Source organism: Zophobas morio, unplaced genomic scaffold (genome assembly GCF_036711695.1).
Source record: "Zophobas morio isolate AGI-343-1 ecotype UQ-CSIRO unplaced genomic scaffold, CSIRO_AGI_Zmor_V1 ptg000031l, whole genome shotgun sequence".
Classification (NCBI taxonomy): Eukaryota; Metazoa; Arthropoda; class Insecta; order Coleoptera; family Tenebrionidae; genus Zophobas; species Zophobas morio.
In genome coordinates, this window is record NW_026972136.1 from 7,916,646 (window position 1) to 7,939,508 (window position 22,863).

The 22,863-nt window shown below is 31.7% G+C and overlaps 4 protein-coding genes across 4 annotated transcripts; 3 read left to right on the forward strand and 1 right to left on the reverse strand.

Moving 5' to 3' along the window:
- Window positions 1–3,409: 3,409 nt before the first annotated feature.
- LOC135139343 (odorant receptor Or1-like) lies at window positions 3,410–4,786 on the forward strand. Its single transcript, XM_064069547.1, has 5 exons — window positions 3,410–4,140; window positions 4,194–4,293; window positions 4,361–4,465; window positions 4,526–4,681; window positions 4,733–4,786. The coding sequence occupies exons 1-5, from the start codon at window positions 3,410–3,412 to the stop codon at window positions 4,784–4,786; spliced, it is 1,146 nt and encodes a 381-aa protein (XP_063925617.1).
- Window positions 4,787–9,494: 4,708 nt separating this feature from the next.
- Window positions 9,495–10,833, forward strand: LOC135139344 (odorant receptor Or1-like). Its single transcript, XM_064069548.1, has 5 exons — window positions 9,495–10,219; window positions 10,273–10,372; window positions 10,419–10,523; window positions 10,573–10,728; window positions 10,777–10,833. The coding sequence occupies exons 1-5, from the start codon at window positions 9,495–9,497 to the stop codon at window positions 10,831–10,833; spliced, it is 1,143 nt and encodes a 380-aa protein (XP_063925618.1).
- A 3,363-nt stretch (window positions 10,834–14,196) lies between these two features.
- LOC135139496 (odorant receptor Or1-like) lies at window positions 14,197–15,545 on the reverse strand. Its single transcript, XM_064069753.1, has 5 exons — window positions 14,821–15,545; window positions 14,674–14,773; window positions 14,517–14,621; window positions 14,311–14,466; window positions 14,197–14,250 (listed from the first exon to the last, which is right to left on the reverse strand). The coding sequence occupies exons 1-5, from the start codon at window positions 15,543–15,545 to the stop codon at window positions 14,197–14,199; spliced, it is 1,140 nt and encodes a 379-aa protein (XP_063925823.1).
- Window positions 15,546–16,888: 1,343 nt separating this feature from the next.
- On the forward strand, window positions 16,889–22,420 carry LOC135139345 (odorant receptor 49b-like). The gene is made up of 7 exons (XM_064069550.1): window positions 16,889–16,895; window positions 19,532–19,598; window positions 21,119–21,790; window positions 21,842–21,941; window positions 21,996–22,112; window positions 22,158–22,313; window positions 22,364–22,420. Exons 1-7 carry the CDS (start codon window positions 16,889–16,891, stop codon window positions 22,418–22,420), a joined length of 1,176 nt encoding a protein of 391 aa, XP_063925620.1.
- Window positions 22,421–22,863: the final 443 nt, after the last annotated feature.

A 22,863-nucleotide genomic window follows, 5' to 3' on the forward strand; every position in this document is an offset into this window, starting at 1 on the left:
TTCGATAAACAAGATGCTTATGTCCCCGAAGCTACATTTTATTTTTCCATGAGTGATTTAAAAATCTAAGCGTTATTAAAAACTTATTTGTCGGGGTGCTAAAGTTTTAATAAAGACAGTTCAAAACGTCAAAACTGAATAAATAAGAATTAAGATTTAAGAAATAAACAGTAAATTACTAAATCTTCGGACGGATTTTCCACAAATATTTATTTCTTATTGATTTGACGTAACGTTGTCAGTTTGCTAGTGGGTAAATTGATAGTCTTGGTTAAGCTTATACAATTTTTGGAAAATAAATATTTTATTAAAAAAATTTCAATAATTATTCCAATAACAACAAAATGAAAAAGTATATAAAAACATGCGAAATAGAGGACTTCGTAAATCAGACTTGGTTAATTAATCGTTGCACTGAAGATTAATAAAAAAATAATACAGTAAAATATTCGATAATGAAAATAGTAGACTGCCTATTACCGATAGCATTTGACATTACTTGTTTTTTTAACATATTTATTATTTATATAATATTATTTAGAATAATTGCAAAACAGTCAAGTAATAGCCGTTTTGCAATAAAACTGGTAAAACAACAAAAAACTCTATAATTTGTTATGATATTGTCCATATTCTCTTTAGATATACTCGTATAGGGTTTATTTTTCATAAACCCATTCACGTATTTTTTTATAAGTCTGAAGGACCAAAAATGCTAGCCTTTATTATAACCGAGCGTTATTTTTCGAAAATACATATTACTTAGATGTGTAAACTTTAGTACAGAAAAAAACACAATACTCGATAGTGTTTCCCCTGAAAATTTTCGTCTCAATTCTTGAACTGGATATAGTTTGCAAAACAATTTATCCACGTGGTATATTTCACCTACTTAGAAATAATCAATATCACCTGCAGATAACTCTACACGGTAATAGTACACTATCAACAGGTGGCTCTAGCGTTATAAAAATGTAAAAAACGGAGCTTATTTAATTAATAATTACAATTTTGAGTACAAATATCATTAAATTAATTGTCACACTAGTGTTAAAATAAACTGCTACAACTGCTGAAGGACTAACAAACTTGCAACTACCAGTATAGTGATTGGTATTAATCCGTAACGGATATTAAAAATGGTAATTAATGTAAAAACGAAAATATTGTTCACATTATTATTTCCCGAGCGTACGTTACGGAAGCATTGTAATAGAATTCATTCAGCGAATGGCTACTCTCAGGTTTTCTCGACGTTTCACGACTCCTAGAGTACGAAAAATTCCCGTTTCAGTCAGTCTGTCTGTCTGCCGATTTTTTAATTAGTTAGATAATCTCTGAAAGTACAGGACAATTGTTGACATATTTTACATGTGTGTTAAGAATGTGGTATAGATGATAATTCGCCAACCAAACTTTATCTAGTCATCTCCACCAAAAATATAATGGCGGCACATCAGAATTTTGCACATTGGAGTATTTAATTTTTGTAAAATAATATACTCATTCACTTGTGATTTATGAGTAAATCTCGATATTTTATCGTGAACATCCAGATTTTTGAAAAAAAAAAAAATCTAAATTGAATAACAACATTTTACAATTTAACTTGAAACCACAGAACTCTGAAATATTGCAAAAGCTTGAAGATTATCGTAAGTATAATAAATTTTTCATAAAAATTTTTCCGTTTAGCTCTCCCAAAGTAGTGGTTACCTCTTAAAATTTAACCGAATAAATCCTAACTAAAATGTGAAAAAATATTATTTGTCTTAATCAATCTATTTTTTAGAACATCAAAAAATTTTCTAATGGAAAAACTCACATAAAACATGTGTGTTGCATGCTTCTTTACCTTCACTCAACGCTATGCACATATCTTTATTTTAACTTCTAGGGGTTATTGTATCACTCATAGACAAAAATATGAAAAATTTTTAAATTTCTATAAATCAAACTGCACATTTGTGTAGGCCCAAAATACTTGAGTTTCTGGAACGGAATAATATTTTTCATTATACACTCCCTTCAGAAAAATTCAAATTTCTTTCAAATATCTGTGATGATAATAAAGTAAAATTCACCAAATCAAACAAACATTTTTCCAGAAATTTCAATATGTTTTACTGCACTTCGAGGATTGAGAAGTCCTGTCTAAATAACCTTGGACCAATTTTTGGTTCATGCGTGGATTTAAAACATTTTTATAAAATTGAGATCCAAAGTGATGAAATTTATTAAAAGAAAAATTGTTAGTTGCTGAGGTAATTTACTGGTATTTTTTTTTATTTGGCTAGGATGAACTATAAATATTTAATATGATATACATAATCTGTATACTACAGTAACCCGGCGCCTCCACCTTTTTTTAAGCAAACATATTTGATTTTTTGTTATTAAAACATCAAAACTCATTCTTAAATTTTAAATTAAATTTGCTTATTCTTTAGCAACAGGAAACATTTCAGTTGTTCGATGAATTGAAACTATGTACTTAATTTTGATATTGTCCATCCCATAAGCCTTTTTTATAGGTTGGAGGACACAACAGAATCACAGAAAAAAAATTATCAGGCAATCATGAAATTTTTGCAGAATTAAATAGATTAAAGTCGCACAGTTTTTTGAATAAAAATTTATAATAATGTGTGTTTTTAAATTTAATGAAAATTTAAACTGAGTCTTTATTTTGGTAGATTAAAAAATGTATGTAAACTGTTATTCTCAAACCTTGAACAGCCTTCTGTCTATGGTCAATACATACTTCCAATACATCAAACCATAATTTACAACTTGTGCATTTTCCACAAACTTTATTACAGCATTACAAAATTCTTTGTTATCACTAAGCAAAATATAAAATTTCATGTATTAGTGGGTTTATTGTTAGGTGCCAACATTTAACAATTGTCTTAGTACATGTACACGGGGACCAACAATCAACTTGTCGTACTCATTGTTTAACATGACTGAATTTTATTAAAGGTCTGGAAATAAACAGTTATTTTCAGTACATTGTGATGCAACTGATATTAATGAAAAGCCTGCTTCCTTACCTTTAATATTGTCGTCATTAATATTAAATTACGAAGTGTAACAACAAACCCGGTAGACAAATAATTAATAGGAACTTGCAAAGGGAGCTACTATTTTACAAAATTTACTTAACTGGTAGAAAAAAATAACACAACATATGTTTAGCATAGGGAAATAAAGCGGTACATAATAACACACAACTACTGAAAAGACCCAAACACATAATTTTGTAGCTCAGACGCAACACAGTAGTGCTGACAGCTAGACAGAGTGCAACAAAAATATATAAAAAGCTTAAAAGTCTCAGTTGAACAATTGTGTGTGTTGTCAAGTGGCTAAAACTTATTTCGATAATGAACGATTATTATTAAATATGATTTACGAAGTCGATAACTTTGACTGGAAAAATGTCATTTACGAAAACCTTCTAGTTTTAAAAAGTGTAGGTTTGTGGCCGAAAGGCAACGGATTGTACAATCGTGATGTTTACTTAGTTTACGCCCTCTCATTAGCAGTTTTTCTCGTCGCTGGATTTAACCTATCGCAACTAATCAACATCTACTTCATCTACACCGATTTTGAAGTTTTAACGTCGAGTATTCTATTGATGACCACTAATCTTCTGGCGATCACGAAAATGTGCCTCTTCTTAAAAAATGTTCCGAAAATTAAGAATATTCTGAACACTTTAAACACACTGGATTTTCGCCCGAAAACTCCAAGCCAACTTGAACTAATAAAGCCTTCTTTGAAAAGGTGGAAAAGAATTTATATTTGGTATCACACGGTTGTAATTTTCAATTTATTGATGTGGTCAGTTGCTCCCATTTTGGGTGATTTGGAAGAACATCGACTACCTTTTGCAGCTTGGTTTCCTTTTGATACTCAGGTGTTACCAAATTATGCAGCTGCTTATGTTTATCAAATGGTCTGTATGTGGCCTATGAGTGTATGTAATATGAATCTGGACTGCATAGTAATGGCATTGATGATGTTGTTGTGTGTCCAATGTGATCTTTTGTGTTACAACTTAAGAAGTCTTCATTCACTATCATTTGATAAGGAGCTCGTGGAATGTATCAAAAGACATAAGGTTATTGTAAGGTAATTTATATGCTAGTTGTTGTATAGTGATGATGAAAATAGTTTGTTTTTAGCTTAGCCAAAACCAGCAATGATTTTTTCAACTGGATTATCTTAGGGCAATTTGCTACCAGTACTTCAGTGACTGCGTTAATTATGTTTCAGTTAACTTTGGTATGTATTTACTTATCTATAGAAATTTATATGTGATTAGTTTGATTAATGTTGTTTTTTTATTCAGGTTAGTCCAGTAAGCGGAGAAGGCCTATCTCACATGTTCTATATCCACGGAATTACAACGCAAATTTTCTTGTACTGCTGGTTTGGAAACGAGTTGGAAGTTAAGGTTGTTCACAAAAATTTAGCATTATTTTTGTTTTAATATCTGTATATGTTTGCTTTGTAGAGTAGTCGTATTCCAAATGCTGTATACGAATCGAATTGGATTTATCAACCTCCAAAAGTTAAGAGAAACATAATTTTCTTCTGCATTAGATGTCAACGTCCCATTAAAATTACCGCCATCAAGCTGTTTTCGCTGTCTCTGCAAACTTTTATTGCTGTAAGGTTTTGTATAAAATCAACTTACTTAAGTCAAACTAAATATTTTCAGATTATGCGATCAGCGTACTCCTATTTTGCCTTGTTATCGAATGTCAATGCATAGTCAGTACCACAAGAGTACGAAAATAATTCCTAAATGGCCCTGAGTAATACTGTATTAATTTTGTTGCTATAGTTCCATGTGGCTGTTATTTTGTATCTGTGTTTATAAGTAGTACAGCTTTAGAATGCTAAAGAGTACATGTAGATCGATAATGAAAACTTTGAAATCTAAAAGTTTGTTTAATTTAACCCTTATACCGCGGTCGAACGAAAATAAGAAGTTAGTTTATTTGAAACTAAAAATAATGTTAAGTAAATGTAAATGTTTTGGATGTGTTAATGTCTGTTCGATATTTCATATGAAATGTGTAATATTCAATCAACAGAACTTTAGGATAGCGTGTATCAACACACGTCACCGGGGCCAGTAAACTATAAAAATGATAGATAAAGAAAATACAACAGTCAATAACACGTTTCCTGAAAATTGCCGTTTTATTTTTTCTGCTATACAGCAATTGCGAACAATTTATAGACGCAGTGTTTCACCTACTTACGAATAATCAATATCGCGAGCAGATAACTCTACAGGGTAATACTGCACTGCAACAGGTGGTTTCAGCATGCTAAAAATGTTTAAAATGCAGGAGATCTTTTGATTTAAATATAGAGGATTTTTAAAGTAAAGAATGGTCCAAGTATGAAGCAGATCCTAGTCATAAATTACCGAAAACCTCAGTTAGTTCTTTGTTTCAAGTACATGTGTTCTTAAGAGTTTAAAACTACCTTTAAAATTCAGGTTTTTGGCAAGCGCATCGACTAAATTTATGAGAAAAAATAATATGTTAATAAGGCCCTCACAAACTCCCTTCCGCTTAGAAAATACACTGGCAAAATTTGAAATTAATTTCTAGTGGGTCTTCGAATTTTTGGAAAATTAATACAATGATAAAGCTGTAAAGCACTTTAGAACTAAGTTAAGTAAGTGATTGAAAAAATTAATGTTTTTATGATGGCAGCTTCTCAGCTGAATTATTGTTAGATACATTTAAATTAGAAATTAGACACATTTAAATTCTTTGAAATGGACACTAGGGAACCCAACATTGTTTCGAATTCTGTTGAAAGCAAAACCCTAGAGGATCCTAGGACACTTTTACCTTTTTCCAAATGTTTTAGATTTCTTTAAATCTGTTTTAAAAACGAAACATTAATGGCATTTCCAGTTCACTTTCAGAAACAACAGCAGGAGTGCCCAAAGTTTTAAAATTTTCAAAATAAGGGTGTGGGGACAAAAAATCTGCACAAATTTCAAACTAGAATAACTGTATTATAAAAGCAGGTATTAATAAGGTGATCAACAACATTTATAAAAACAACTTTAAAGAACACAATCTGCACCATATCTGCTTGCTTTACGAATTTTTGTTTTAACACGGCGCATTAAATTTGTAAAAGCCGATATTTTTGTTTGCCGTATTTTCAGCAGTATACGCTTCTTTAATTCTGCATGTATCGAGGCTTCCCATCCATTTTCGTACACATTCCTCTTTAGGTTTCTCCAAAAACGTTCAATTGGGCGTAGTTGAGGTACGTTGGGAACATTTTTGTCCTTAGGGATAAAAGGAATGTTTAACTCATTATATGCAGCAATAACGTTAGCTGCGTAATGAGCTGTTGCCATGTCTGGCCAAAATACAAAATTGCCATCCGAATGCTTTTCTCTTATAAAGCGGACAAGTCGAGACCTAATGCACTGTTTTTCAGAAATATCTGCATTAACAGAATTTCCAGATGGGCAAATAAACGCAGTAGAATGTCCACGTGAAGAAATGGCCAACCAGACCAACAACTTGGACTGAAATTTTTTATGACGCTTGAATTTCACTTTATCATCTACTTCTTCTCCTTCCTTGCAATAGAAATGTTTATTGTTAGCAGTATCGCTACCATCAAAAGTGAAGTAGGATTCGTCATCGATGATTATTTCAGTTCCATTTGAGGGGGAAAAAGCGGATTCAGAAAGATGCCTTAATTTTCGTTTTTGTTCCAGCTTTTGTTTTTCTGAATATTTGGGGGCGGATTTTCGTGTTGCAAGCTTGACATTGTTCTCCTTTAATATGTTGCTAACATACTTTTTGTCAATTTTAAATTTCCGTCCAAGTTTTCTTAGTGAAACACCAAGTTTACCGTGACTTTGATTGACTAAGGCTTCTCTCTTCTTCTGGGGCATTTTTCTTGCTGGTCTTCCGCTTCCTACTTGTCTTTCTACCGAATTCCCATTCTCTACTCTTCTGCAAATGCTATAAGTTGTCCTTTTTGATATCCCCATTTGGAAGAAGTGATTAACGGTGAATGACTTTTTTAAATGCATATGCCTTCTATAAAATTCGGCAATCACAGATCGGCGATCATTTTCATTTAAGTGTTCCATTATTACAAAAAATATTGAAACTTTCAAGAGGAACTAGGCATAACAATTTTTAACAACTGTCAAAAAATGTCATAACGTCAACCGTCATTTTTCTCAAAGCTAACTCGATTTTCGGTAAATTAAAATTTGTGCAGATTTTTTGTCCCCACACCCTTAGGCACTGGCCTTCAAGGTTCTTTCAAAGTCTTTTGAAAACAAAATACTACAGGACCTTTAAGTACTTCATCTTTTTCCAAAGATCTCTAAGTTTCATTAAATCTCTTTTAAAAATAAAACACCAGTGACCGCCAAGATTCTTCTAATTTTTTCCAAAAATTAAATAAGAAGGGTCTAAAAATTCTTTTAAAATCTTCAAAAAAGAAAATAAGGACCCCAAAAGTCTTTTAAATTCTCTTGAAAATAAAACACTAGATGTCTTCAGACAACTTTTATCTCTTTTCGAAAGTCCCCAAATTTTTTAAAATTTCTTTTAAAAACAAAACACTAATGGTCTTCAAGATTGTTTGGTCAAAAACAACATCAGTTGTTCTAATATATTGCAAAAATCAAACATTAGTATCCCCAAAATTTTTGTAAATTTTTCAAAAAAACTACAAGGACCACACATTTATTTCAAAAACCGAAGGCTCCAAAATTCAAGGTTCTTTCAAATTTTCTTGAAAACAATAGAAAACGTGACCCTAAGGTACTTTTATCCCGTTTCAGATATCGGCAAGCATGTCTAAATCTCATTTAAAAACAGAAGACAAATGGTCTACCAGATTCTTCCCAATACTCTTTCTTTCAAAAATCAAACACCAAGAACCCCTACTATTTTTTAAATTCTTCCAGAAGGATCCTAAGGACCTCAAAAGTACTTTTATCTCTTTCCAGAGATCTCCAATCTTTTTAAATCTCTTAAAAAACACCAACAGCCTCCAAGATTCTTTCCACTATTTGTTCAAAAACAACATCAGATATTCCCAAAGTTCTTCTAATTTCTTTCAAAAACCAAACACCAGCGGCCCAAAAGTTCTTTTAAATTCTTCGAAAAAGACACGAGGAACGCGAAGGTTCTTTTATCTCTTTAAATCTCTTTTAAATACAAAACACCAAGAATTACTAAAAGTCTTTTAAATTCTGAAACAAAATACCAGGAACTTTGGGAGTTGTGTTAAATTCGTTTTGACATAAAACACCAACGGACCCCCAAAGATGTTGTTTTCAATTGTTTCAAAAAGACATCGAGGATGCCAAGTTTTTCAAATTCTTCCATAAACAAACCATCGCCAAGATTCTTGAAAATTAAGAAAAAAAAAAAAAACACCGGCAACCCCAGAATTTTCAATTTTTTTAAAAAGTGAAAGAAAAAAAATTTAATTATTTCCATTCATTTTGGGTCCACATGTAATTTGATTAAATGAAGATTTAAATTTCTAACATAATGCCATAATTATTACAAGGTGAAATTTTAGAGGAGCAGTATATTTCAATTTTTTACTTTGTATAAATTCGGTAAAAATGTACTTTAATATACAAAAAAAAAAATGTTTTCCAACAGTAATTACAAAGTTACTTGATGTTATGGAATTATTTTAATTTGTTGTTACTACAATTTGTAGCCCGGCGCATCCACCATTTTTTTAATTTAATTTTTATAAATTTTGTGCAAACATTGTAACACAATTAACTTTTTTTTTCTACTTAAATAAATTTAAAATGTCTATTAATTAGTCAGTTAATCACATACTTTATTGTTGTTTTAAAATATACATATAAATCTGTGATTGTAAATTTATCCATTTAGTAAACATGTATTTTTATCACACCTTGACCTGGACTATGACGTGTCGTCCTTTACCTATTTTCAATACTTTAACACATTACTAAAACTTATGTGCTACCTGACCATTTTCCACAAGCTTTATTACAGACTTATACGGCACTCTGTTATTTTTTTTAATATTAACAGGCTACACATACATTACTGCTAAAACAACTCCTTGTTTGTCTTTAATTTTGTCGATATTAATAATAAACAAGGCTATAGTGACATTGGGATGCAAATGTACTATCAATGAAAACACGATAGCATGTTTGAAAATAAAAGCATTAAAGAGTATCTCTGAACAAATGCCAGAATTTATCGCAAAATTACATATTTTATCATGCACGACAAACAGATAATTTTGCCAAATTGACAGCTTATTGGCGGAGGATAAATTGGAGACGTTTGATTGGTCGACAAGTAGTGTTGGTGTTGATATAAGAAAGAAAATTATTCGCCAGTTTAGTGTTCCTCTTAAGCTCGGTTGTCTTGACAGATAATAAATTTCAGTGAGTCGGCGTACTAATTATGGATAAGTTTGACTGGAGAAAAACCATCAACGTTAATCTTGTAGTGTTGAGATTCGTTGGACTGTGGCCCGCAGGTTATGAAGTTTATAAAATGGACCTTTATTTATTATATTCCACATTTACAAGCATTACGATTATTGGTGGACACAACTTGTCGCAAATTGTGAATATTTATTACGTCTACGCCGACTTGGAAGCCTTATCAGGAACGATATTTATAGCAGCGACTAATATTTTCGCCGTAGTCAAGAGATATTTCTTCATACGAAACCTCAAACTCATCAAAAAATTATTCATCACACTTAACACTTACCAGTTCCGACCTACAATTTCTCGTCATTTGCCACTGGTGAATCGGTCTGTTAGAAGCTGGAAGACTGCGTATTTTAGCTTCTGTCTCATTGTTTATTCGAATGTGACTTTATGGTCGATTGTACCAATTATAAATCATTGGGTGAAAGACCACAAGCTACCTTTTGAAGCTTGGTATCCTTTCAAGACAGATTTGTCTCCAAATTATGAACTGGCCTACGTTTATCAATTGATCTGTATATGGTTTATAACCGTAAGTAATCTGAATCTGGACACCTTCATCTACGCATTTATGATGTTCATCGGAATTCAGTGTGATATATTAATAGATGATTTGAAGCACCTTGAAGACGATAAGAATTTCGGTCGGAAATTAACCAACTGCATTAAACATCATGAAGAAATACTGAAGTAAGATTATCATAGTTTTCTCTCTAGAGTGGGTGTAACAATTTTCGTTGCAGGTTCGCCAAAAATAGCAACGATTTTTTCAATTATATTATTTTGGGGCAAATTGCCACGAGTACAGCAGCATTAGCATTGGCTATGTTTCAGTTAAGTTTGGTAAATATCCCGTTACGTTGTTGCTATGACTAATTTTTTTTTCTAGGTTGATGTTTCCAGTGGGGTTGCATATACTCATGTTGCTTACATTTTTGGAATGAGTGCCGAAATATTTTGGTACTGTTGGCTTGGAAATGAAGTGGAACTTAAGGTTGATTTTTTGACTAAAGTTTGAGTAAAATAATTACGTTAAGTTTTAGAGTGCACAAATCCCGTACGCGGTTTATGAATCTCAATGGATTGGTCAGTCAGAGTCGGCTATTAGAAATATAATAATACTATGTCAACGATGTCAGAAGCCTATTAAAATAACAGCAATTAATTTATTTACTCTTTCTCTACACACTTTTATTGGGGTGAGTATTACGCTTGAAAAAAAATTAAATAAAACAGAATTTTTTCAGATTTTGCGATCCGCTTGGTCCTATTTTGCAGTGCTGTCAACTGTTAACAATAAATAAGAAAGGGAAGAGAAAATATGTTACACCTATAATTGTTACTACCTTGTAAGTTGTGAAAAATTTTGTGCATAAATGTAGTGTTAATAAATTTTATTTAATTTTTTATTTTATCTATCCCGAGCTACATCTAAAGAACGGCTAAGATTTAGTTTATCTGAGTAACAGCTACAAAATTTTTTTGTTATGGTAGGGTAATCCTTTATTAATGGAAAACCCTCTATATTTTTATACAGGGCTTTTATAAATAATTCTAAGGGCATAGTTGGCCATGGATTTAAAAAATCCCGCTTCGCTGAAATGATACCTCATTGTGACAGTTCTCACTCGTCACATTAATGTCTAGTGCCATTTGTAACCTGCCATTTAAAGTCATCCTTTTAATTGTTTTAACGTTTTTCAAGTGCGAATTCCAGTAATTTTCGTTGATCGAAGTTAAAATAACAAAACAGTCGTTTTCAAATCTCTTGGTGGTTGCGTGGAAGAACTTCAGTTTGTGAGGAAGTTGTTGACGAAAGGATGTTATAGAACTTTTTGAAATTAAAAAGAGAGCGAGCATGTGCTTTGAACAAAATGATGAACATTCTCCACATTTACTGGATGTTTAACCGCAAGAAATGTGCTGCTTTTTATTGTAATGTATTAGTTTTATTTTTTAAAAAGGCATAAAGCTGTTTATTCTGACTCCTTACACTTTATAACCACTGTTTATTTTTGAAATTCTGTGCGACGTTGCACAGTTATTCCAATTTTCCTGAAATATTTTAGTAGTGCAAAAGTTCAGAAAAAATTCCAATAGATATAAAATATTATATTATTTTTCTTTGAATATGTTGCTGCGTCTCCTAAAAGTAGTAAAAAGTTGCAATAACCATTAACTTCAAATACAGAAAATACTTAACAAAAATAAAAGAAATTAAAAAACAGAATAAGGTGTAACAAAAAATTCAAGGTGTTATATTTGAAAAAATTTAAATATCGGTTTTTGAAAATTGCAACAATTTATTTTTTGTCTAAATACTCTGTATATTAACACTCACTGTCGCAACGTCATATCAAAATTTGAGAAATACATTGCGCTTATAAAGCCTAAGAAGAGGTTAATCTGAATGTGTAAAAATAAATGCGGTATTCTATTAAAAAAAAAACTAAGTTAAAAGCAGAACAGAGTCAATTAAAACTAATTTTAGTGCCTTGTAGTCAAAAAACCGTAGAGCTTCGATCTTTAGTTTATTTTCTATTTCTAATAATTAATGAAATGTGGAAGAGCGTGGGCGACCTTGGTGACTCACCCTGTATATAAGACTTTGCACTTTTCGTACTAGGTTCCATCCGGATTACTTTCATGTTATCTCAACAATTCGTACCCCTGGATTAGGAAATTAGGTTTCCCGTTTTCGCCAGCCTGTCCGAAAATAATCTCCGAAACTACTGGACCGATTGTTGTCAAATGTTAGATCAATGTTAGGAATATCGTGTACATAATAATACGCTAAGATTTGTCCAACTGCTTCCATAATTTTAAACATAAAATTACTACTGCTTTACCAAAAGTGTCAAGATCACTGCGTAGTTAGCTAACTTTTTTTTTTCATCCGGTGAAGAAAAAATAAATTAATTTTGATGTGTGTAAAGTAATATTTACCAAATCTAACTGGATTTCTGAAATTGTAGAAAAACTAGGAACTAGGTGTGAAATCAGAAAATGCGCTCCTATAACAATATATCAGGTGACTCTTAATGATTGAACAAATTTTTGGGTTGGTAATTCTGAATTATTGATAGCAGTGTTAGCATGGCAGCTCAGAGTGTCAATTTTGACATGAGAACGCCTAAAAACCAATGAGAAGCAGCAACGGAATTCGTGCTTAAAATGTTAATTTGACATCGGGTCACAAACACAAATACTCACCCGGTATTTAATGAAGTTTTGCCAGAAAGTATTAAATTTTTGGGTTGAGTTAATTACGATAATTTGGACGCGCGCATTAAAATAACAAGTAATCACAATGTTAGAGGGTCCCAAAAATTTTATGAAGATTCTTCCCATTGATAATAATATTTATAAAATAAGTTTTATATTGCGAAGTATTAATAGTACCGTAATAGTAAGTCATTAAGGAACAGATTTTCGTAATGTCCGTATTTACGTCAAAATATCGGTAAATTTCGGTGTGTAATTTTTGAGCTAATAATGAAGTTATGTACCAACGTAGCATATTGAATGGTTGATGTGAGATTTATTTAAAAATAACTTAGGAAAAAGTCATCCATTTTTTGGAAAGGATAATATCTAAATTTGGTTTAGGGGTTTACAATCGTTCCAATAATTTCAAAATGAACCTAAAATTTTATTCAGGTACTTAAGTTTCGTTGTTCCGATGATTATTTGTCTAAACAGAGTTTACAAATGTCTGAACAAACGATCAAAAAGGAGAATTGGGTAACTTGTACTTTCGTACTCTACGGGCTTAAAGTAGATTTTCGTAGTTTTATGTGGCTAAAATTTTGACTAGTTCCAGCTAAACAATCATTTTCAGGAGTTGTTTGAGCGTTGGCAATCGATACAAATTTTAGTCGATATTTGGAATCATTAGAGAAATTTTGAAAAAAAAAATGCTTGCATTGAAAATAATTACAGAATTTTTATAATTTTCGTGATTTGAATATTGAAATCATTACAAAATATGTAATATATTAAATTACATAGTAATTTCATGGATGCTTACTGTTTACTGTTTTATATGAATGTACACGCCACAACAGAACCGAGTCAGATCAATATGGAGCCATAAAAATTATACTCGTCGGTCAGATTTAAATTATTTTTCATTTTTTTTGCAGATGTAATTGTGAAAAATTACTTAAAAAAATCACTAAATTATTAACCGTTATAACGTTACACATTATTTTTTGTTTTTGTTTTTTACTCTGTTTGAGAGTACAGTAGCAAACAACAAAAACGACAACACCACACAACAACATGATTTGCACACTTGTAAAGCTGAAATAAATGAGGAGTATTAACCTTCATACTAATTTTTTATTTACCAGAATTTGAAACATTTAAACGCTGCAATGAAAAGGAGAGGCAACAATCTTGCTAAAAATATAAGTTCTTGGTTCATAAAACTAGACTTATAGAATCAAATTGTTGTCACTTCTAACATACATTTCTCTTATGGTACAAAAGAAAAACACACAAAACTATACAGATTATCATTTTATTGTGCTAGAAAATTTATTGAAATTACTAATTTCGTCAAACACAATTTTGGCATTACATGTAAAAAATACGTTACTAACGTTACTAAAATTTTAGAATATACTGAAATGGTTATCTTACTGTAAGTTATTCTGTTACACTTACTTATTTACACTTGATAAGACGGCAAAATACGACCAAGCAGATCGCAGAATCTAAAATAGTTAACACCGGAATTAAATAGTTGTGTCAATATAGTTAATTAAAACATTTACCTTGATAAAAGTGTCTAACGAAAGAGTGAACAAATTAATTGCTGTCAGTTTAATAGGCCTTTGACACCTGATGCTTAAAATCAGAAAATTTTTCTTAACTGGTGGCGGTTGCTGAAACCATTTCGACTCATACAAGGCGTAAATAATTTGACTACTCTGTAAACAACCGATTATTTTTTTATTAACTAACACCTGCATACCTCTACTTTAAGTTCTACTTTATTTCCAAACCAACAGTATAGAAGAATCTGGGCTGTAATTCCCGTAATATACAAAAGATGACCCAAACCTTCACCGCTGACAGGATTAACCTATGAAAAAATTTTAAGTTTGTAAGAAATACCATCATAAATAAAACCTTACGAATGTTAACTGGAACATTGTTAAAGCAAGAACTGCCGTGCTTGTAGCCATTTGTCCTAATGCTATCACGCTGAAAAAATTGTTGCTGTCTTGAGCAAAACTGAAACCAATTTGATATAGTACAGAAAGACCACAAAATCTACTTACCGTAAAATGGCTTTGTGGTGTCTAATACAACTAATTAATTTTCTATTAAAAGCTTCATTATCTTCGAGCTTTCTCAGGTCGTCACACAAAATATCGCACTGTGTTCTAATGTACATCATAACAGCAAAAATTAAACTGTCCAGATTGATGTTACCCATACTAATAGGCCAAATACACACAAGCTGATAGGCGTAAAGAATTTCATAATTTGGCGACACTGTAATTTGAACTGGATACCAAGCATCAAATGGTAGTTCGTATTGTTGGACTCCACCAGTCAAAAATGGGTTAATAGACCACATGAACACAATACTGCATACAATTGTAACATATACACCGTAAATTGTTTTCCAACCTTTTAAAGTAGGCTCCACAAGTTTCAACTGTTCAAAGGTTTTAGGCCGGAACTGTTCACTATTTAATCTTACAAACAACTGTTTAACCATTTTCAGATTTCGCACAAAAAAGTACATTTTCGTAGCTGCCAGGAAATTCGTCGTCGCTACGAATATTATTCTTGTTAGAGCTTTTATGTCGTTGTAGACGTATAAGATGTTGATTAGTTGGAATAAATTGTGGCCACCTATTATTACAATTGCTGCTAAAGAGGCGTAAACTGTGTAGAAGTCCGGTTTGTACAATTCGTTATCTTTGGGCCAGAGTCCTACGGTTCTCAAGACGAACAGATTTATTTTGATTGTGGTTTTCCAGTCGAAATTTTCCATTTCGCTTGTTGTTAGTTTTGTCTAAATTCGTGGTGAAAGCACTTGATAACACAAATAGATAAACTGATGAAGTGGTTTCTGTCTTGTTATATATTTCCTGGACTCGAAACCGACCAATCGAGTGCAAGCAGTTTATGTCTGCGCCAATAAAATTACTAGGTTAAGTCTGTTCAGTTGTAATTATGTATTTTTTTGGTGAAATATTAATCACTGTTTTAATTGTCTTATTTTTAATGTTGAATGATTTTCTGGGAACCTGTTATTATGGGTGTTTTAGTTATATTTTAACCGATGGAAGCACGTGTTACGTACGTTTTGTTATGAATTTTTTATATGGATAAAATTAGAGGCCTCACTTTTGTAATGGATGTTTAGGTGAAGAGACAAGTAACCGGCTGAAGTCAGCTCTTTAATAAAGCGAATATTTCCTACTAAAACAACATCCAGAGAAAGTTGTAATTTAGTTAAACGAGAGCAGTTTATTTTATAGGGTCATAGTTCATTGGCAGCTTTTTAACATATCAGTCAATATTTGCCTATTTTGGAATGAAATTACACACAGAGGAATTAAATTTATTTATTTTTTCAATTCTTACATAGGGAACAAAAATGGTGGATGCGCCGGGATAATGTAACAACAATTGTTTTGTGTGTTCTATATTTGATGACCTGCTACCTCTTTTTAAAATACTAATCGATCAAACATTTTCTAAAAATTATTTATAAATTAAGTCTTATTGTCACACTGTCACGGTTAATTTAAGCAGCATTATTAAAAAATCTTTCTGGTCTAATTATCTTCCATTTTGATATTGTAGTTGTGAGTAAGTAGACACTATATAATTTATTTAAAATTATTCGCTCTTTGAAACGAATTCTTCATATTTATCCCACCTGAAAAAAAACTTAGTAGTTGTAAGGAGGAAAAAATATTCTTACTCTATTTTCTTTTTTTTTTCTTATAAACTGCCTGTGCCACTAGAATTGATAAAATCATGATTTTGGTTAGTACCTATGCATATGTATTATAGTATTTTCTACGTAAGTGCGAATCTGAAAGTTAATTAAAGTCAAAGCTGCATCACTACGACGACGTAATACTTAGTTCAATCGTTCCAAACTAACGTATTTGTTGTATAAATGTGACTGCTAAATTCACCACAGCTCCCTCAACGTCTAACTCAAGAATATTTTTTATTAATGCGACGACGTAGTTAAGAAATTTGTCATCTACTAATTACCACTGGTCTTTGTTCATTATTCATGTTTCAGCTATCATTTCAGACCGCAGACCGAAACTTGTCAATACAACAAAATAGATAATAAGCAGTTCAATGTTGGCGATGGGCGGTAATTACTATAATTTTAAGACCCATTTATCCTTGTAAAAATGTAGCAGATAAAATGGGGTTGACCAGAAAATTAAATTTTTATTTGTGTGTTTGGAATCACACAAGAACTTTTCAATTATGTGGAGTAAATATCACGATGTTTATCTGTTAGAACATACTGAATGTGTCGTTAGTCTTGACGAGCATGCTATTTTTTCTGAGTTAAAAATGTTCGAAATGAAAATATTTTCTCCTGCAGGTGTCTAAGAAGAGAATTAGGACAAGTGGCAAACTAATAAGAAGTTTATAATAGAGAATTATAAAATTAAATTAGCAAAATCAACTTCTAGAAATTTATCTCGTGGTGCTTCAGGGACTAATTAAGTTCTATGTAAACATTTTTCGACTCGTTGCTTTCGTAATTACAGCTCCCAAATTGAAAAAAGTATAACCTCGATAATCCGAATTAATTGGGGAAAGGGTGTTCTGGGATTCGAGAATTGTTGGGATCAGCAAATTTGCCAAAAATCTGAAAGGGAATTGAATTACAACTTCAAGAAACAAACTTTGATTTTATTGAACAAAATAAAATTTTCTTGAGCAACGATAGATAGATACATTCGAAAAAATATTACTCCGTGACCATAAACCATCTATTATCCTGAATTTTTGAGAATTTTTAGACGACTTTTTCACAAATGAAATTTTCCACTACCTTCCTTATGAAAATTTCGACCCATTTTCGACAATTTTAGAAATTTAACTAAAAATATTTTCTTGTAAAGTTTGGGCTGCAGAAGTCACTTCCTGCCCCATTTCTTCGCTAATTAAAACTGTTTTTCCAGAATCGCCTATTTAAATATAGCAATTTTTTAAAATTTAAAAAAATTCGAAATGCACACCAAATTTTTTGAAAATATTGCTCCGTGACCCCTAAACACGCTACATTTTTGGAATCAGCACGACAAGATCTATAACCCTGAATTTTTTGAAAAATTTTTGACGACTTTCTCAAAAGTAAAATTGTCCGCAACGTATATCCTCCTTATGCAAATTTCGACTCATTTTCGACCATTTTCGAAACTTAACTAAACACATTTTCTTGTCGATTTGGGGCCACAGAAGTCACTCCCGGCCTCATTTCCTCAATAACTCCAACCGTTTTTCCAGAATTGTCCATTGAAATATCACAATTTTTAAAAATTTCAAAAAAATCGAATGTCTCTCTCAATGTTTCGAAAATAATGCGCCGTTACCCTAAACACTAATATCTTTGGAATGAATACGTCAAGATCTATAATCCTGAATACTTGGAGAATTTTTGTACGCCTTGTTTAACAATAAAATTTTCCACTATGCAATTTTCGACCCATTTTCAAATTTTTTCGATTTTAACTAAATACATTTTCTTGTAGATTTCGGCCCGCAGAAGTCACTTCAGCCCCATTTCTTCGATAACTCCAACTGTTTTTCTTGAATCCCTCACCGAAATATCGTAGTTTTTAAAAATTTCAAAAAATCGAATTTCCCTCCGAATATTGCGAAAATGTTGCTCCGTGATTCTAAATACGTTATATTTTTGAAATGAGCAGCTCAAGATCTATCACCTCAAATTTTTTTGAGAATGATAGACGATTTTTTCAAAAAACGAAATTTTCTACTATGCACATTTCGATCAATTTCTGGCGATTTTCGAAATTCTTTTAAAACACTTTCTTGTAGATTTGGGGCCGCAGAAGTCATTTCCGGCCCTATTTCTTCGATAATTCCAACCATTTTTCCAGAATCGCCCATTGATATATCGGAATATTTAAAAAGTTCAAAAAATTCGAATATAACTACGAATATTTCGAAAATATTGCTCGGTAACCATAAACACGCTATATTTTTGGAATCACCACATCAAGATCTATAACCGCGAATTTTTTGACAATTTTTAGACGACATTTTCAAACATAAAATTTTCAACTATACCAACTGTTTTTTCAGAATCGTCCACTGAAATATTGAAATTTTTAAAAACTCCAAAAAATTAGAATGTCACTGCGAATATTGGGAAAATATTGCTCCTTGACCTTACACGCGCTATACTTTTGAAATTAGCACGTTAAGATCTATTAGCCTGAATTTTTTCAGAATTTTTGAAAAATCAAATTTTCCACTTATGCAAATTTTAACCAATTATCGACGATTTTCGAAATTCAACTAAATACATTTTCCTGTATATTTCAGGTCCCAGAAATCACTTTCGGCTTCATTTCTTCGATTACTCCAACCGTTTTTTCAGAATCGCCCATTGAAATATCGAAATTTTTAACAATTCCAAAAAATTAGAATAACACTCCAAATGTTGGGAAAATATTGCTCCATAAAACGATACATTTTTGAAATCAGCACCTCAAGATCTATTACCCTGAATTTTTCCAGAATTTTTAGAAGACTTTTTGAAAAATGAAATTTTCCACTTATGCGGCGCAGGAGTCCCTTCCTGGATTATTTCCTCAATTATTACAACCATTTTTTCAGAATCATCCACCGAAATATCGAAATTTTTAAAAATTTCAAAAAATTATAATTTCACTCCGAATAATTCCAAAATATTTCCCTGTGACCCTAAACGGTATATTTTTGGAATCAGCACGTCAATATCCATAGCCTTGAATATTTTGTTAATGGTATTATCATCATATAGAATTTCGAAAATTTTGATCATACCTAATCAGTAATCACAAAAATAAAAATTGAAATCCGTTCTTTCTTTCAAATAAAACCGAAAACACTTTTAAATAACTTAAACCACCACTGACAGTGGAAATAAAAGAAGACGCATGGAATAGATTATATTAAAACTTAGTGCAAGAAGAAACCAAAAACAGAAAAAAAAAAACTCGTGGAATAGAGAAACGTTAAAACTGATCTTTTATTTTGTCCTTATTTGCTTCTTTGCTCCAAACATATAAAAAAATGTAAACTTTGTTTGGTTTACATTTATATTTTGATTTCGTAAAGAATCGAACTAATACAACACATAGTTCAAAAAGATAACTTTTAAAAAAGTTTGTGAGTAACATCTGAGTGAAAATTATTACAAATAAAATATGGAAATGATATGCAAAAAATTGACACAATATAATAAACGTATGAATGTCTCAACTTATTAGAAACAAACATAGTGATTATACAGTCGCTTCCCATCTAGAATAAACTTGTGATTTTGTTGTGAATCACATAAAAAAGTGTGTGAGAACTTTCAAATTGCAGATGATTGCAGTATTAAATCTTTACAGTACTCTTAAATGTTTTTGCAAGCTTCCACATTCTTAGATTTACGTACCAAAGCGTAGTAGATAACAAATAACCTAGTGTGTATACAAAAATTTGACACTTGGAGTTATCCCGGAGCCACTATGGTAGCACTTAAATGAAACAGAATTTTGTGACGCAACTAAAATAATGTCAAAAAATTTTTTTACGCTACAAAAACGATTTAAACACATCACATTACGTGGCACCTTGACGCTAGCCCGGCGCATCCACCATTTTTCTCCCTTCGTAATGCAACCTAGTTCGATTTACAAACGAGCTAAATTTCTCAGCGTATAATTTTGCTACATTATTGACTGACACACTAAAATGGTTGCCAATAAACTATGACCTTATGAAATAAGATGCCTCTATTTATTTAAATTACTACTGTGTCTAGAAGCTGTTGCAGTAGGACAAGTATTTGTACCTTCATTCGACTTTATTAAAGAGCTGTGCTATTGTTGGTTATTTGTCTTGTTACTTAAACATCCATTACAGGAGTAAGGAGGTCTGTAATTTTATTGTTATAAAATATTCATGAGAAACCGTACGTAATAGATGAAGCCGCCCTTTCAAAACCAAAATGAAAAACATGACAATAGGGTTCCACAAACACATATATGTTTGAAAACAAACCAATTTAAAGGGCAATTGGTACTTTTCCAGGCAAAAAAAAATTATGAAAATTGTGCAGACTTAAAATAAAATTTCAATGGCGCATGCATACATTGCTTCTAGTTGATTGGTCGGTTTCCATCGCATGAACTATAAAACAGGTAAATAATTTGAATTCTCATCATTTTGTGTGTTTGTGTTTTCAAGTGCTTTTGTTGTAAATTCACCGGTATTGTGACACTTTGCCAAACACTAAATCGTAATCAAAATGGAGAATTTTGAGTGGAAATCATGCATTAAACTACATCTGCGTGTTTTGAGATGTCTAGGTCTTTGGCCCAAAAACAACGACTTATACAAACTCGATCTCTACACACTTTATGCCTCTGTAGCCGCACTTGTAATACTAGTCGGACACAACTCGTGTGCACTAATTAACATTTTCTACGTCTACAATGATTTACAAGCTCTGGCGAAAATAGTATTTGTGGCAACAACAAATTTGCAGGCGACTTTCAAAATGTACACTTTTGTGAGAAACATTAAGACGTTTAAGCAGCTGCTGGCAGCGTTAAACAGTGACTTGTTTCGACCTAAAACTTCTCAACAGTTCGAAATAGTGAAAGCTACTTTGCGTACTTGGAGGAAGGCTTATGCTTGGTTTCTTACGATATTGTGCGTAATTATAAGCATGTGGTCTATTACTCCATTTTTGACTGGAGGAGTGCACAATTATCAGTTACCCTTTGATGCTTGGTACCCTGTAGAAATCAAGGTGTCGCCAAATTATGAACTTCTTTACTTCTATCAATTGTTGTGTATTTGGCCTATTAGTGTTGGGAATATCCACGTAGATAGTTTATTTCTTGCAGTTATGATGTACGTCAAAGTACAGTGCGAGATTTTGTGTGAAGAGCTACGAACTTTGAAGGATAATGCGAATTTTAACACGGAACTGATTAATTGCGTTAAACACCACAAAGCAATTTTACGGTAAGAGCATTTTGTTGAAATAATTTTATAGTGGTGTAAATTTTATTTCAGTTTTGCTCAAGAAAGCAACACTTTTTTTAGTGTGATTGCGTTGGGACAAATGGCCACAAGTACGTCCGTTCTTGCTTTAACAATGTTTCAATTGTCATTCGTAAGTGTTTCAATAATTGGTCACATTTGTTACAAATTTTAAATTATTAAATAGGTTAATCCTGCCAGCGGAGAAGGGCTAGGTCATATTTTGTATATTACGGGAATTTCGACACAAATGCATCTGTATTGTTGGTTTGGGAATACTGTAGAAGTTAAAGTAAGTACGCTTGTGTTATTTGAAAAAATAGTGAGACACCCCATATATTGATGACAGAGCAGCCAAATTATTTCCGCTTTATACGAGTCGGAGTGGATTAATCAGCCGCCACCGGTTAAGAAAAATCTTCTGATTTTGAGTATCAGGTGTCAAAGGCCTATTAGAATGACGGCGATTGGTTTATTTATTCTCTCACTGGAAACTTTTATAAGGGTATTTTTTGGGTGGGTTGTAACTTTAAATTTTAATGTCTACTATTTTAGATTCTGCGATCGGCTTGGTCGTACTATGCTGTGTTATCTAGTGTGAATAATGATTAATTATTAAAGACCGGCACACAATTGTTAGTTAGAATTGGATGAAGTTCAGAAATGCAAGAAAACAATTTATTAGATTTTTTTTGATACGGTAGATATTATTTATTGTTATTAGATGTAAATAAAATTTTGTTTCTGCATATCTACACTTTATTCAAATCGGGCTGAAATATTTATGTGGATTACATAATTTTCTTTAAATGAGCTAACAAAAACACAAAACTACAAAAAATGTACGTGTCTAGAGTATAAAAAACAAAAATATTATATTTAAATGAGTTTTGAGAAAGTAAAATCCAGCTATCGTCATTAGTTCAAAATTAGCATTTTTTTTTCGCAAATAAAAAAATTTATGATGAAAATTTAAAAGGGAATACAATTTAACTTTATAAAGCAAACATTTTTACTTTGTTTTTAAATAAAAATTGTTCCAAAACCACAATTTT

What these genes read in the sequence shown, in the direction of transcription:
- LOC135139343 (XM_064069547.1), top strand. Translation starts at nt 3,410, where the DNA reads ATGATTTACGAAGTCGATAACTTTGACTGGAAAAATGTCATTTACGAA. An exon ending in GAAACGAGTTGGAAGTTAAG is followed by an intron (nt 4,466 to 4,525) that starts GTTGTTCACAAA and finishes TTTGCTTTGTAG; the next exon opens with AGTAGTCGTATTCCAAATGC. An exon ending in CTCTGCAAACTTTTATTGCT is followed by an intron (nt 4,682 to 4,732) that starts GTAAGGTTTTGT and finishes AAATATTTTCAG; the next exon opens with ATTATGCGATCAGCGTACTC.
- LOC135139344 (XM_064069548.1), top strand. Translation starts at nt 9,495, where the DNA reads ATGGATAAGTTTGACTGGAGAAAAACCATCAACGTTAATCTTGTAGTG. An exon ending in GAAATGAAGTGGAACTTAAG is followed by an intron (nt 10,524 to 10,572) that starts GTTGATTTTTTG and finishes GTTAAGTTTTAG; the next exon opens with AGTGCACAAATCCCGTACGC. An exon ending in CTCTACACACTTTTATTGGG is followed by an intron (nt 10,729 to 10,776) that starts GTGAGTATTACG and finishes GAATTTTTTCAG; the next exon opens with ATTTTGCGATCCGCTTGGTC.
- LOC135139496 (XM_064069753.1), bottom strand. Translation starts at nt 15,545, where the DNA reads ATGGAAAATTTCGACTGGAAAACCACAATCAAAATAAATCTGTTCGTC. An exon ending in CAATGTTCCAGTTAACATTC is followed by an intron (nt 14,622 to 14,673) that starts GTAAGGTTTTAT and finishes ATTTTTTCATAG; the next exon opens with GTTAATCCTGTCAGCGGTGA. An exon ending in CGTTAGACACTTTTATCAAG is followed by an intron (nt 14,251 to 14,310) that starts GTAAATGTTTTA and finishes TAACTATTTTAG; the next exon opens with ATTCTGCGATCTGCTTGGTC.
- LOC135139345 (XM_064069550.1), top strand. An exon ending in ATTTTGATCATACCTAATCA is followed by an intron (nt 19,599 to 21,118) that starts GTAATCACAAAA and finishes GCGTGTTTTGAG; the next exon opens with ATGTCTAGGTCTTTGGCCCA. An exon ending in CACTGGAAACTTTTATAAGG is followed by an intron (nt 22,314 to 22,363) that starts GTATTTTTTGGG and finishes CTACTATTTTAG; the next exon opens with ATTCTGCGATCGGCTTGGTC.